Raw genomic sequence first — 15,953 nt, 5'->3', positions numbered from 1 at the left:
CATTCTCTTGCCCTTCTCTAAATTGGATTTAGCACTCACTTTAGGCATGGTGACAAAGATATACACACACACGCTGAGAGAATACAAAAAAGCTGGGAGACCACAGCAATGTGTGGCAAGGCGAGGTGGGCAAGGTTGGCGGTCATCTCTAATATACGGGATAGTCCCTTATTCATTGCCTTGTCCTGTTTTCCTGAAAAGGTGAGCATGGGACAGTTAATTGTCTCATATTTGAGTGGCCTCAGTATGTTGTATTAGCGCTATAACCGATCACCCCTGTTTATGAGTCAAACGCTTCATACAACAATAAATTTAAAAAGTAACTACAGGTAGTCCCCGACTTACGACTGCTTGGGCTTACGTCCATCGGTACTTACGACCTGCTCTGACCTTACGACCGTCGGGACTTACGACCTCCTCAGTTGTGACCAATTTTTTTTTTTTCTTCAAATGACGCGCGCATTTTCTATACCGAAACGTTTCCAGTTAATGTAGTCTCCATATTTAATTAGACAATTATGGGGGCCCCGTGTGCATTCAGCTGACTACATTATAGGTAAGTGCTCAGTCACACTGTATCCATTCCTCATTAATTATTACTTTTACTGTACTGTATCCATTCCTCATTATTTATTACTTTTTCTGTACTGTAGTTCATTGTAGATTTTTTTTTTTTTTTTTTTTTTTTTTTTTTTTTTTTTTTTTTTTTTTTTATCTATGTCGGACTTACGACCTGGATTTGGGTCCCTAACCCCGTCGTAAGTCGGGGAGCACCTGCATACAGTACAGTATACATTTTTTTAATTTAGTTCAAAAATTTTATATTTTTTTCACAAAACAATGTGGTATTTTATTTATATGTTGTAGGTTATGGAAGCAGTGGTGAACATTGTGTATTGTAAAGTTTGCATCTTAAGAGTAAATATCCATGAACTAAAACACAAAGTGTACAGGATGACTAAAGTGGACTGTTGCTAACCAGGAAAAGTTGTATTTTTGTGGCTCTCTGATCCATACAGTAAATATTACTTATGGTTGCATGTGAATTAATCTAAATATTTATGATGATTGTGTATTTAGGTTCAAACCCGAACTGGAAGTGTGTTGAAACCAGTTTCCTGCCATTGTTATGGAAGTGCCCGAGTTTGTGGTGTATGTGCCGGTAGAAGTAATCAAGTGGCACCTCGGGCAGGCACCCCAGGCTTTAGAGCACCTGAAGTTCTTTTACGACATCCTGACCAAGGAACAGGTGAGTGAGAATTTGACATTTAGCGAGACACTATCAATAGTGAATTACTAATATCATCATTTCATTATACATTGGAAACCTGCTAGTTTGTGAGGCAGCATTCATATACTCCTCAGATAATGTTGGTTGTGCTCATAATTCTCTATTATCCCAAATTTCCTTGTTGCTGCTCAGTTGTTTGTGTGCTCTTCAAACTTGTTGACCTGAAGTTTTGATTTGGCCATGTTGCTATTTCCTTTTTAATCCATGTTGGCAAAATATGGGTTTGCCATGCAACATGGAAGAATTGAGAATGAGTGAGGTATTAGTCTTTCAGGTTTTTATACTGATAAGTAAGATGTCATAAACATGTCATGTGCAAGCAAGTTTATCACAATTCATAGCAATTACCAGGTCCAAAATTTGCCATATAAAATTTGAAGTCAGTCGTCCTCTCAAACAGTTTTAGAATACATAAGTTGAATTATTTTAGCACAAAATTATTTTAAGTTCTGAGGAAAGAATGAGAAAATACAAGAAAAGCAAAATGCAATTTGGCTTATTTGAGGAAGGGATTGGCAGGTACTAATTTTCTCCCTTAGTTCTGTAACACTTGCGAGTGAATGAAGATGTTTATAAATATTTAAAATCTATTGCACTACAAAATAATAACTTCATTGAGTAAGATATAATTTTGTGTAGGAGCAATGAACTACAGTCGGCCCTTAACATACGCGGGTTTAGCATACACGGATTTGCAAATACGCGTATTGCCCCGCCGGAGGAATATTCTGTACATTGAAGTAATTGAAGTACATTCAAATCGCGCGCCATTCAACCCGCGCGCGGCACCGAACACAGGACACCGCCCGCTCCAGCAACCTCACACACACGCATAGCTCTCCCTCACTCAGTCAGTCTCGCTGTAACCACGCTTGTGTTGACATCAGCATTGTAGTTGCAAAAATATTACATTTCCGTGAATGTATTATATCAAGCACAGTATGAATAGAATATCACTAGTATAACAGTATTTTAACCGAAAACTATTAAAAAAACGAGTAACATATCTTGAACATCGGAAGCTTAGGTAAAGTCTTTTGTTTTCATGTAGTTTATCCTAATTTACATTGAAATACATTACGTTTCAGCAAAACTACTATTTATTTCTGAGAATATGGAAATGTAATATTTTTGCTGAAATGACGTAAGTATTACAGTGGAAAGTGACGAAAGCAATGACTTTCGCTTTCTTTCGTTCAAAAGATGTTACCGTAATCGGTTTTCGAATGGTTTTCAGTTAAAAAACTTTTGTATTACAATAATATTCTATCCTAATTCACTTGTGATGCAACAGTTTTTTAACTGAAAATCATTCGAAAAGCAATTACGGTAACATCTTTTGAACGAAAGAAAGCAAGTCATTGTTTTCGTCACGATTTTATCCCACTTTCCACTGGAATACGTACATCATTTCAGCAAAAATATTACATTTCCGTAAATGCATTATATCAAGCACAGTATGAATAGAATATCATTGAAATATAACAGTATTTTAACCGAAAACTATTATAAAAACGAGTAACATCTCTTGAACATCGGAAGGTTAGGTAAAATCTTTTGTTTTCGTCATGTATTTTATCCTATTTTACATTGAAATACATCACGTTTCAGCAAAACTACTATTTATTTCTGAGAATATATTCATTCGGGCGCAGTTTAGGTAAAATATACATGTGATGTAACATTTTTTTAACTGAAAATGATTCGAAAAACACGTACCCTCTAGCCCTGTTCAAGGAGAAGACTGGGAGGAGCTGTTTGGTGTTGAAGACGATGACAAGGAAAATGATTTTGATGGATTTTAATGAAAATATTCAGAAATATGGTATCGTAGTATTTATTCAAGTGAATTAGGATAGAATATTATTGTAATACGACAGTAGTGACGATGTGGAGGAGGCGGAGGGATAGAGCGGGGAGGAAGTGACTGGCGGGAGCAGGGACGAGTGGAGATGCCAGCCAGTACATTACGGGTGTATTAATTGTTTTTATACTGTAGCTATTTTTGCATTTTAATATTAAATATTGTACATTACGTTTCAAAAAAAAAACTACCATTTATTTCTGAGAACATGGAAATGTAATATTTTTGCTGAAATGATGTACGTATTACAGTGGAAAGTGGGATAAAATTGTGACGAAAGCAATGACTTTCGCTTTCTTTCGTTGTTCAAAAGATGTTACCGTAATTGCTTTTCGAATGGTTTTCAGTTGTGGGATTATAAGGCTAATGATAGGATAGAATTTTATTGTAATACAGACCGAGTACAACAGTTTTTTAACTGAAAACTATTCGAAAAGCGATTACGGTAAAATCTTTTGAACAACGAAAGAAAGCGAAAGTCATTGTTTTCGTCATGATTTTATCCCACTTTCCACTGTAATATGTACGTCATTCCAGCAAAAATATTACATTTCCATATTTATTTCCGAGAATATATATATTCAGTCACAGTAAAGGTAAAATATACTTGTGATGTAATATTTTAATGAAAATACGGTATCGTAGTTTTCTTTTGTTTCAAATTTAATTAACAAAGATTGATGTTTCAAATGTAATGAAAAAAAATTTATGTACAGTATCTATAAATACACTTTAATAAATGAATACTTTGTTTTACATCGTCCTGTGCTACCATACCATGGATTTGGCTTCTTTAGGCTTGTTATGATGACGCAAGAGATCTGCCCTGGCAACTGTACCGACACTCACAGCTGGTGGTGCGTTGGTGCATCGTTTCCATTGTTTACTGGTAGTTACTGGTAAATATTTTTCAACCTAACGAAACTATTACCCGTTTAGAGGTCGACCCCCAATTTTTTGCCAAATAATTTGGTCTTAAAAACTCGAACTACACACAGGTATATATGGTAAATAAGGACATGGGGGGCCAGGGTTTTTTTTGGGGGGGGGAGCAGCAAAAATAAGCGGATTTTTAACATCCACGGGTATCTCTGTTACGTAACCCCCGCGTATGTTAAGGGCCGACTGTATTATACATAAGAAAGAACTAGTTAACTTGATAACCAATTCCCATTAATTTAAATGTAAAAATTCCCAAAGTTATCCTCAATGCCCTCAAAACCGTACTGACATATTCATTGGGCTAATTTGGAGAGTCTACTAAATAAGCTCATTTAGAATAATTTTTTTCATGGTAGAACTTTACCTGAAAAGACTAAAAAATATCAAAGAATTTAAAAACTTTTCTAAAGGAGAGAAAGCACATACGCATAGCTGCATCTCTAACAACTACTCCTGCAAATCAAATATTTCATACTAATATGATTTGACTTTTATTCTTTCAGCAGTTGACATGTGGTCTGTGGGGATTATTCTGTTGTGTCTTTTGAGTGGACGTTACCCATTCTTCCGAGCAGCAGATGACTTGTCAACATTAGCAGAGATTATAACTCTCTTGGGAACCAACACAGTTCGGAAAGCAGCTGCTAAGTTAGGTAAGGGGAAATGATGGTGTGACAAATTTTATGCTTCATGACTCAATTAATGTTTAATAATTTGGATATTCAGGTATCCCTCATTTGGTGAACATTCACTTAGTGATATTTTGGTTTAGGAGTTTAAAATTTTTAACACCCTTTCTTGTTTAACAATCGTCAATTTTTGGTTTAGTGATCTTCGTCTCACTTGGAAAAATTCAGGATTCTGTGTTCCAAGTGTGAATCATTACTAAACTGTAATGTGTCTTAGATAAAGAAAATACTGTACTGTATACAATACAGTATACAGTACAGTATATTAAAGTAAATAATACATTACGAGGTGATCTGATAATAAAGTGGTCCCTTGGTTAACGAAATTTCGGTTACCGAATCACCTTCCATAAGAATCTTCATTTCGGTTAACAAACAAAAATTCGGTTTATGAAATTCCTACGAAAATATTTCGACATGCTTTGGCTTGCTCACCAGCTGGAAAATTAGTCCGCCAATACAGAAATCGGGGATCACCTGAAGAATCATCACCCCAGCTTATTTCACCTGAAGATTAACTACAGGCATCCCCCGTGTTACGGAAGGGTTCCGTTCCCGGAAAATTGACCGTATCGCGAAATTCCGTAACGCGAAACCTATTTTCCCATTGACTTCCATTATAAAGCTGGAGATGCGTTCCTAAGGAATTTTTTCGGCCCCAAAAAAGTAATTCAAGCACTTTTATTAATGAAAATAAACATTTATAAACACATACAATACAGTACATTAAATAATTTATGATATACCTTCTTAAAACACCAATTTAGGGGTTAATATTGCATTATACAGCTATGTGTATGTTTATTTGAGTGCCTCGTCATAGGAGTCCATTTTCTCTCACTTCAAGGCTGCCTGAGTCGTCCGTTTTCCCTTAATCTTAAGAGTGCACCAGGGACTACTGTTTATTTTTTAGTGGTGACACAGAATTTGATATTGCAACTGGGGTTGCAATTGTTGAGGCAACTTAGGTATGTCTGATTACAGTTTGAATATTCAAGATCCATTGTGAGTGATGTTTAAAGGTTCAACTGCCTTTATGGTTGGTAAAACTTGTCAGTCTGAATGGCATGTGTCAGGCCTTGTGTTTGTACAACCGCTAAATATATGAATATATAATGTTATGGTAATTATCAGAAACACACATAGGCATGACGAGGTTTATTACAAAGTGATGAAAAGGATATTGTATAGTGGGTAGTCCACAAAACATGTGCTAGCCATGTCTCTTTATTTGAGTGCCCCGTCAAAGGAGTCCATTTTCTCTCACTTCAAAGCCACCTGAGTCGTCCGTTTTCTCTTAATCTTAAGAGTGCACCAGGGACTACTGTTTATTTTTTAGTGGTGACACAGAATTTGATATTGCAACTGGGGTTGCAATTGTTGAGGCAACTTAGGTATGTCTGATTACAGTTGGAATATTCAAGATCCATTGTGAGTGATGTTTAAAGCTGCAACTGTCTTTATGGTGGGCAAAACTTGTCAAGTTTGTCAGTCTGAATGGCATGTGTGAGGCCTTGTGTTTGTTAAAATTTACCCCAATTTCCATAAGGGCGGATTTACGGGCTGTAACGCGAAATTATTGGTCATAATTTACAAATTCCGTAAGAGCGAAATTCCGTAACCCGGGCTTCCGTAACGTGGGGGATGCCTGTACCTTAATGCTAACTTAACCTAACCTAAACCTATTCTATCCTAACCTACATCTAACCTAACATATCCTAACCTAACCTCATCCTCGCAAACTAGTTTTAGGGTGGTTTAATCTTTAGGTGAAATAAGCTGGGCGATGATTCTTCAGGTGATCTGAAATCGGTTCTAGGGCTTACATTCGTTAAAATTGGAGTAAATATCAAGAAGGTTGTACTATTCAATAATTTTCCAAGTTTGATATTGAATTTTTTAGTCATTTTAACACTTATTTAACATAATTACAGTACAGAGAACTAGTTTTTGGTGTGCCCATCAGCCGCTTCACTCACCCACCAAGGCCTCAGTTTGTATCTCTGTTCAGTGGAAGAAACATCTTGCTTGTGGGTCTTTTGAACACAGTATTTTTACGTTTTTACATTACAATTCTTGGTCATTCTGAAATTTATTTAACATATTGACAATATATAGTGCAGTGCAGTGTTGATTTAAAGAAAATAATCTTGAATTACACCTAGTGAACTTAAAATTTTATGGGTGAAATGACGGCATCAAGCATGGGGTGATTTCTCTTCCACCCCCATTTCCTTCTCTTCTCCTTTCTCCTCCACCCCCACTTCTCATTCCCATCATCATCATCATCAACCAGGAGCCTTCTGCATACACACCTCGAAGTAAGTGTACTTTACTGCATTTTTTTTTTTTTTACTTTGTATGTAATTTTCGGTGAACTGGAACCAATTACCCCAAATCCCATTGAAACAATGGTTTTGGCTAACGAAATTTTCCGTTAACGAACGACCTTCTGGAACGAATTGTGTTCAATAACCGAGGGACCACTGTATGTAGATGATATTCCGAAAGTGTAATGGTTACATTGTTAAATGAATTAAAAACCCACATTGGTGATGTAAACGCCCTAGTTAAAGACGTTCAGGTGACGGGCAAGTCGAAGGGAATGATTGAAACCCATCTTTTGATGCATTCAATATTTATTGATGTGGTCAAAACCTGCAGACAACAAGGCATTCATTAGTACTACATGGTGATCTATCTGATATAATAATTAGTTAGTCTCACACAATTTATCTTAATTATAATTGATTATTGAACATAATGACATGATACAAAGTTCATAACTCTATTAATCTTAGCTGCACTTCATTCCGCGTTGTCTTATTGCACCAGATAAGGCAGGAACGAGTAGGCATAATTAGTCCACAATATTTCAGTACTGAGGGGTATGTCATCACTTTGGCTGTACTTACAAGTGCGGGTCAATCCGAATCAGTATGGTGTTCCAAGGGAAGATAGTACTGTGTAAATTGTTCAAGTACAGAACACTCGGCCAGGATTGGGACTTGTTGTTCACCACTGCTAGCTGGTCCTCACAGCATCATTTGAGGGGGCAGTCTCATGGAGTCCAGGCGGCCACGCCGCCTTTTTAAACCATGCATTTTGCAGAATCAGGACCTCTTGTCTGTAAACACCACCCACCCCCTAATCTTTGTTCGGGTAAGGCAGTAAGATGCCAGTAGTCACACGCCAGCGCGATAACACTCCCGGCGATGCTAATTACTTACGCCAGTGGTGATGACACTCCCGGTGGTAAATACCCCCCCTCCCCCCTCAGCCGCCACATTTGTCGAGGTAACAGGTCGCGTGGTTGGGGGGTTATCAAGAGGGTGATCTGCATCATGCACCCTCTCAGCACCCACGTGGTAAACACCTCTCCCCCAGCCGTCACATCTGGCGTGTTAACAGGCCGCATGGGGGGTTGAGGCACCAGTGATAAAAAGCCAGCGGCGATGACAGGTGAAATAAAAGACCAAATCTTGGAGCTGACATACCCTCTTCAACCAACGAACAGAACAAAACAAGGAAGAAAGACATAAAACAAAGGAATCGGGTCACATGACCTGTCTCCTGAGTTCAAGTAGGGTGAGGATTATGGATAATCTTTGTGATGGCAGTATTCAGGTCCAGGTGTCAAGACTTGTGATTCTCTCCAGGAATACTGTCACAAATCACAGGTTCTTCCACATTGAACTTTAAATACTTTTTTTCTTTCTTTGCGGGCATTTGCCCACCCGGGTACAGGTCATTGGCTCACATCGGAGCCTGGGGGCAAAAATATAATAATTATAATAATAATTGATATCTCTGTTAGCCGGAACAATTGATGCAGAGCACTTCTGGGAGTGAGAGATTTCCGGGTAATGAGACAATTCTCTCAAAGCCAGAAAAAATCCCTTATCCCCCAAAATTTCCGGGTAATGGAAAAATGTTCTTGGAAGATCCAGAAATTGCCCATTACATCATCTCTCAAAGCCAGAAATATATACCCCATCCCCGGAATTTTGCGGTATTGAAAATTTTTTCTCAAAATTTCTTGAAAATGCTCTTAATTTTCATATATCAAACCCCGAAAAAAATCCCCCTTCCCCGGAATTTTCTGGGTATCGGGAAAATTTTCTCGGAATTTTACAAAAAATTTCGGGTTTGGGAACGATTTTCTGAGAAAATTTCAATTCTGGCTATCGGAGAGTTCTGCATTTGAGGGATTCCAGATAACAGAGATGTTACTGTAATATTAATAATAAAAAATATAAATTAAAAAAAAAATAATAATAACAATAATAAAGAACCATAAATAAAAAATATATAATAAAAAATAAATAGTGAGTAACGACATATTTATGTTATGTTGTCAAAGTAAGAGATACAGTTGTGTGTAAATGAGGCAGAATGTCAGATGAGCAACCTGGGACTTGGTCACAATTTTTTTGATGCCATGTGGCAGCAGGGTCTACCATTCGACAACACATTATGCTTCCAATATCTTCCCAGGTGGTAGTACCTCATATAGATTATGACATCTTACATAATAAACAAGGGCACCCAACTGACACGGCATAACTAGACAGCACAAAGAAACATAATTAGCCACCTGGCAACACAAACATATAACATAATTTATTCAGACAATACTGAAGATAATACAACCTAACCTAACTTACTGTATCATACTATACCCACAAAATACAGACAACATGAAGAAAATATATCCTACACTGGTAACATACTATAACCACAAAATACAGACAACATGAAGAAAATATATCCTACACTGGTAACATACTATAACCACAAAATACAGATAACATGAAGAAAATATATCCTACACTGGTAACATACTATAACCACAAAATACAGACAACATGAAGAAAATATATCCTACACTGGTAACATACTATAACCACAAAATACAGACAACATGAAGAAAATATATCCTACACTGGTAACATACTATACCCACAAAATACAGACAACATGAAGAAAATATATCCTACACTGGTAACATACTATAACCACAAAATACAGACAACATGAAGAAAATATATCCTACACTGGTAACATACTATAACCACAAAATACAGATAACATGAAGAAAATATATCCTACACCTACACTGGTAACATACTATACCACAAAATACAGACAACATGAAGAAAATATATCCTACACTGGTAACATACTATAACCACAAAATACAGACAACATGAAGAAAATATATCCTACACTGGTAACATACTATAACCACAAAATACAGACAACATGAAGAAAATATATCCTACACTGGTAACATACTATACCACAAAATACAGACAACATGAAGAAAATATATCCTACACTGGTAACATACTATAACCACAAAATACAGATAACATGAAGAAAATATATCCTACACTGGTAACATACTATAACCACAAAATACAGACAACATGAAGAAAATATATCCTACACTGGTAACATACTATAACCACAAAATGCAGACAACATGAAGAAAATATATCCTACATGATACATACTATAACACAGAATACAGACAACATGAAGAAAATATATCCTACACTGGTAACATACTATAACCACAAAATACAGACAACATGAAGAAAATATATCCTACACTGGTAACATACTATAACCACAAAATACAGACAACATGAAGAAAATATATCCTACACTGGTAACATACTATAACCACAAAATACAGATAACATGAAGAAAATATATCCTACACTGGTAACATACTATAACCACAAAATACAGACAACATGAAGAAAATATATCCTACACTGGTAACATACTATAACCACAAAATACAGACAACATGAAGAAAATATATCCTACACTGGTAACATACTATAACCACAAAATACAGACAACATGAAGAAAATATATCCTACACTGGTAACATACTATACCCACAAAATACAGACAACATGAAGAAAATATATCCTACACTGGTAACATACTATAACCACAAAATACAGACAACATGAAGAAAATATATCCTACACTGGTAACATACTATACCCACAAAATACAGATAACATGAAGAAAATATATCCTACACTGGTAACATACTATACCCACAAAATACAGATAACATGAAGAAAATATATCCTACACTGGTAACATACTATAACCACAAAATGCAGATAACTCGTTACACCACCTAACAGGACATACAGTAATTCCTCGCGTAACGTCGGGGTTACTTTCCTGAAAACACAACGTTATATGAAACAACGTTAAGTGGATCAATTTTCCCCATAAGAAATAGATAAAATAGGGAAGTTACATTGCTGAGCCTCCCTTTGCCCCATGAAATACATTACATATACATAAATTCAAAGCTCCTTGTGTGATGCCTGGTGAGGTGCTTGTATGCATTACTATAAAGTCACATTCATTTAGATTTTATAAGAGAAAAACTTAAAGCTCCTCTACATGACAGATAAATACATACCACTAGGTAACCTTGGTTGGCCAGCTGTCATAATACATCACCTCCCCCTTTGAACTTCCTGCAAGATTGAAGGTGGTTTAGGCTTAAAGTTTTTATCTTATAAAATGGCACATACCAAAGTTATCAGAATATAAATTGCATTGTTGGAATCCTTGCAAGACAGAGGATAATATGAATAAAGACATCATATATTTTGCACAAGAGATAAAAAATTTAGTTCCATAAGTACATTTAAGTACTGTACAGGTTTTTATCAACTAATTTTTGGGGTAGATATACAGTGGTAACTTTCTTCATTTATTTTTTGCTCATTTACATGCACACATCGTCCTCAATACATATTGTAAAAAGGGTAAATGAAATATTTGTCCTCAGGGAGAGGGGCTGTAAAAAGCAGTCCGTGATGATGCAAACGACGTTGTACTGAGTCACCGGACATTAAGCGAATTTTTTTTCTCTAAAGTTTAGCAACATAGTACCGAAAGAACGTTAAGCGGGCCGATGTTAAGTGAGGACTTACTGTACGTGTATTATGAAAATATTCCTATGAAGGATAAATCCTAACTTGCCTTCCCTAGCCATGAAACATGTTGCAACCACAGACAATACCTAATTACATTAAACCAAAGATCTAACAGGGTGAACCCTACAGCTAATGCTGACAGTGGTCCTGCATTGGAGAGTGAGTACTCTGCCCCCTCTTTAACTGGCCTCACAAACAACTAGAGATCTCCAAGTGGACTATACCTTTACTCTCTGCCAGTCCCTCACACAAGACTTCTACCAACAGGCTTCCCGGTCGGGTGTAATTGACGCTCTAACACACTCTCTGCTGGGGAGTGTTTGGATAATCTCATAACACATGATACTCTCTCACCTCCAGTGAAGGTCACACTGCAACCTCCATAACCTTGAGGAGCTGCAAATTTTTCAACCAATCACAAGGGTTTCCTCTAATATGTCATGAGTAACTGCTAACCACCAGTTTTTGTCATACTCCTTACAGCAGGGTCCACTAATATTATTTTTTGTTTTCCCCTAGTTTAGTGGTCAGTTTTCAGGAACACATTTCGATACTAAATGAAGGATACCTGTTAATATATTATGTAGTCCAGATCATTTTGTTAGTACAGAAATAATTCTTTGAGGACTAGAGCCATTTTAGGTCAAGCATGGAGCATGGACGACAAAGATGTTAGATTGGTCATAATAATTTCTTGGATGATTTCTTGAGTTGTAGCAAGAGGACTCAACCTAAATAAAGGACCCTCTACTCATAGGTTTAAACCTATTCATTTTTTGTTATACAGCAGAAGCATACTTAAAGTAGGAAACTTTGGCATTTGATTCATTTAATGTATACAGGGGGTCCCCTACTTAAGAACACCAGCCTGTATGTATGAGGTTAAACTTTAAATTTACAGTATTTTATTTACCCGATAACTTGTTTTTTACTTTCATTTACTGTATTTTGTCATTCTATTTCACCTCTTATTTTAAATTAAGTGATTTTAGATGTATATAAGGACTTAGGCTACAATATAGTGGGATTTTAAACATTGTTCTGTAAGTACGGTATGCACATAGCATGTGTTACGACTTAAACGTACTTACTTTCCAACTTAAGAACGTCCTTAGGAACGGAACCTGTTCATAACCCTGATATATGTGTGGTTAAGGACCAAAGTCACACGATTTACAGTGAAACAGCATTAAGGGAGGAATACATGTAAAAGCAGGGGGGATAAGGAGTGCAAGAGTGTTTAATGTCACTGATGCAACACAAAGCAGGACAATTTCTTTCATAAGAAATAATGTAATAAGGAAGGAATAAAGATGAGACTTTAAATTTGTTTTCTACTTACAGAAGAGAAAAAGTATCTTTGATATTATTAAGCAATAAATCAAAACAGAAAAGTATTTTCAGTGTAAAAAAAAGTTCTTAATTTTAAACTTCCTTTGAAAAGGATTTAACTATAACCTATACACTTGTTTATCTTACCTTGAGGAGTGGATGAGTTGTGCTTGATTGTGTTTATAACATCCAACTTAATATCCAGTATAATAGTTATGCACTTTTTCTTCTCCTTACCACCTGCACTTAGCACTATGCTTGTCACTCATTATTGAATGACTTAAATTAAATGGTTTAAATTTTGGACCTTGAGCCACCTGTGTGAGGAAGTGTTGTTCCCAACAAAAACTTTGTCTGGCAATATCTCACTGAATGGTGTATCCTGCTGTTAGGAGGTTCAGTCTTTAAGAAAAAGTGGGTTAGATGGTGTTTAAATCTCACGGGTCACTTGCTCTTTCTTGTTGGTCATAAATGGGATTTCCTATGTCAATCCATCCATTTTCACTCTCATGTTATTTTGAATTAAGTTCTCATCAAAGATTTTGTTGTATTTCCAAGGTATTCACATGCAAAAAAATATATATACAGTATATATAAATAAATACAATAATATCTCTTTGCAGGTAAGCTGCTTACATGTAGTGAAGATAAAAAACCTCTTGATCTAATGAAAGTGTGTGAAATTCTGCGTAATAAAACTGTGAATAAAGAAGTATGTGGCAATGCAACTCTCAAGATGGAACCTTGTGTGGGATGCCATCAGCAAGATATCTGTGTGTGCTTGATACCTCCTACAAAACCAAGTAGTTCCTCACAAGTTTCAGGAAATCACAGTAAAAAACGAACACAGATGCAGGATTCAATTTCTCAGAAAAAGAACTTAATGCCTTCAGGTACCATGCACCTATCACCAACAAAAAAGAAGATTAAAGTTCAGATAACTCAAAAATCTCAATATGAATATTTTGTTGGTTATTCAAGGGAGGAATTAATATCTTACATAAATGAAACATCATCTGCAGGAATTGATAGTCAGCACATTTTTGATAAAGCTGATGCCCATACAGCCAAAACATCATCAACTTGTTCAAAGAAAGAGGTAATAGAAAACTTACCCTATGGGATACCCCAAAAAATGTCCAGAAATAGTAGTGTGTCCCCAGTTGGTGATGTTTCCAGCACTGTTACTGGACCTTGCTTGTATCCACCATTGGTCTATCACTTACTTTTGAGACTTCTAGATCCTAATCCTGATTCACGTATAACAGCTGAAGAAGCTTTAGCTCATCCATTTTTGAAGTCCCAATCTATACATGGATGTTTATAAAATATAAGTTAGATACAACTGAATAGTTTCTGTTAAATAAAATCAAAGAAATTAAAGAATTGTTGGTGCTGAATTTGTGCCTCAGTGTGAATAAACTGACTTTTTATAGAATTTTGATTTATATATTTTTATTGTAACGTGATATACAATTAAAGCCCATATTTAAATTGCACCATATTACTGGAAATGCCAGTTTTATAGAATGGCAGTGACTGGCTGGCAAAAATTTTTATTTGGTGTCCTGCAATTTAGAGTGGAGGACTATGGTTGCCAACCCTCAGGTATGGGGACAATACTCCGATTGATTGACCGAGTTTCAAAATTGGCTGCTATGCATGAAATCTAATAAATATTCTTATTACAGTGATCTTAATATATCTTGGGTATTTATTAATATTTTAGATTTTCTTAATGCTCTGTGTAATTTCTGTCATAGCAGTGGAGATAAAACATTTAGTAAATTTCATCATGGCATTCCTTATCCCACTAACCCCATTACTTCTCACTACATACAGATATTGTTGGAATAGTTGTGTTTATATACTTTGGGATATTTTTATGATACACATGATTTTGTTATAGGTAAAAACCTAGTAGTGATTCGTGTGAACACACCAGGTTAAATTGCTTGGAGACAGTAGCAACTAGGTCACCTGAATGTGCCGTAATTTGGTATTGTTTTTATGTATAATGTGCAGTATATAGATCAATTATTATACATACAGTACCTGTATTTACATAGTCATATACATAATTGTTAATGAAGGTAAAACACATGTCTACTTATTTATTTTATTTTTTCAAGATTGTTCAGATTTTTGTATACGTACAGGGTATTTTACTGTAATTCTACAGGGTTACACTACCCAATTCAGGTTTTAAGGAGAGTGTGAATGAAAATCGGAAAATTAAAAAAATATTCAGAAAAATTCTTGAGGAAAGCTGTTGCCTATGGCTATCTGCTAACATATTTTGATTGCATAATTTGTAATATTTATGTAGCTATGCATGATTATTCTACCCCCCTTCATTTAGAAGGCCCTTGCTTATAAAGGTGCCAGATACTGAGTTTTACACCAAAATATTATTATAAATACTTTTCTACAGCTTTTCCTATGTAAACAGAAGGGCCTTCTAAATGAAGGGGGGTAGAATAATTATGCATAGCTACATAAATATTACGAATTATGCAATCAAAATAAGTAAGCAGATAGCCATAGGCAACAGCTTTCCTCAGGAATTTTTCTGAATATTTTTGCAATTTTCCAATTTTCATTGTATTTTCAGCTGGACATTCCCCTTAAAGAAGATACTTTTACAAAGAATGAAGTTGGTCCTGAGCCACTTCATAAAAATGGGATTCTACAGGACTTTGGATTACCTATACCTGTGAATCAAAGAATGAAGTTGGTCCTGAGCCACTTCATAAAAATGGGATTCTACAGGACTTTGGATTACCTATACCTGTGAATTTTATGTCACAGGTTATTGGTGTTTATTTGAGTTATAAGATTTATTTCCT

General features: G+C 35.8%; 1 protein-coding gene across 2 annotated transcripts; it reads left to right on the top strand.

Moving 5' to 3' along the window:
- Positions 1-874: 874 nt before the first annotated feature.
- LOC121864894 lies at positions 875-14,897 on the top strand. 2 transcript variants are annotated; one of them, XM_042364060.1, is made up of 3 exons: positions 875-1,249; positions 4,604-4,750; positions 13,728-14,897. In XM_042364060.1, the coding sequence occupies exons 2-3, from the start codon at positions 4,609-4,611 to the stop codon at positions 14,429-14,431; spliced, it is 846 nt and encodes a 281-aa protein (XP_042219994.1). In that variant the 5' UTR covers positions 875-1,249; positions 4,604-4,608; the 3' UTR covers positions 14,432-14,897. The 2 variants fall into 2 exon arrangements, with proteins under 2 accessions (XP_042219994.1, XP_042219993.1); XM_042364059.1 differs by having other exon boundaries at positions 882-1,249; positions 4,601-4,750.
- The last annotated feature ends 1,056 nt before the right edge of the window (positions 14,898-15,953 follow it).

The sequence above is a fragment of the Homarus americanus genome, unplaced genomic scaffold (genome assembly GCF_018991925.1).
Source record: "Homarus americanus isolate GMGI-L3 unplaced genomic scaffold, GMGI_Hamer_2.0 scaffold27262, whole genome shotgun sequence".
NCBI lineage: Eukaryota > Metazoa > Arthropoda > Malacostraca > Decapoda > Nephropidae > Homarus > Homarus americanus.
This window is presented reverse-complemented; position numbering and strand designations above follow the sequence as displayed.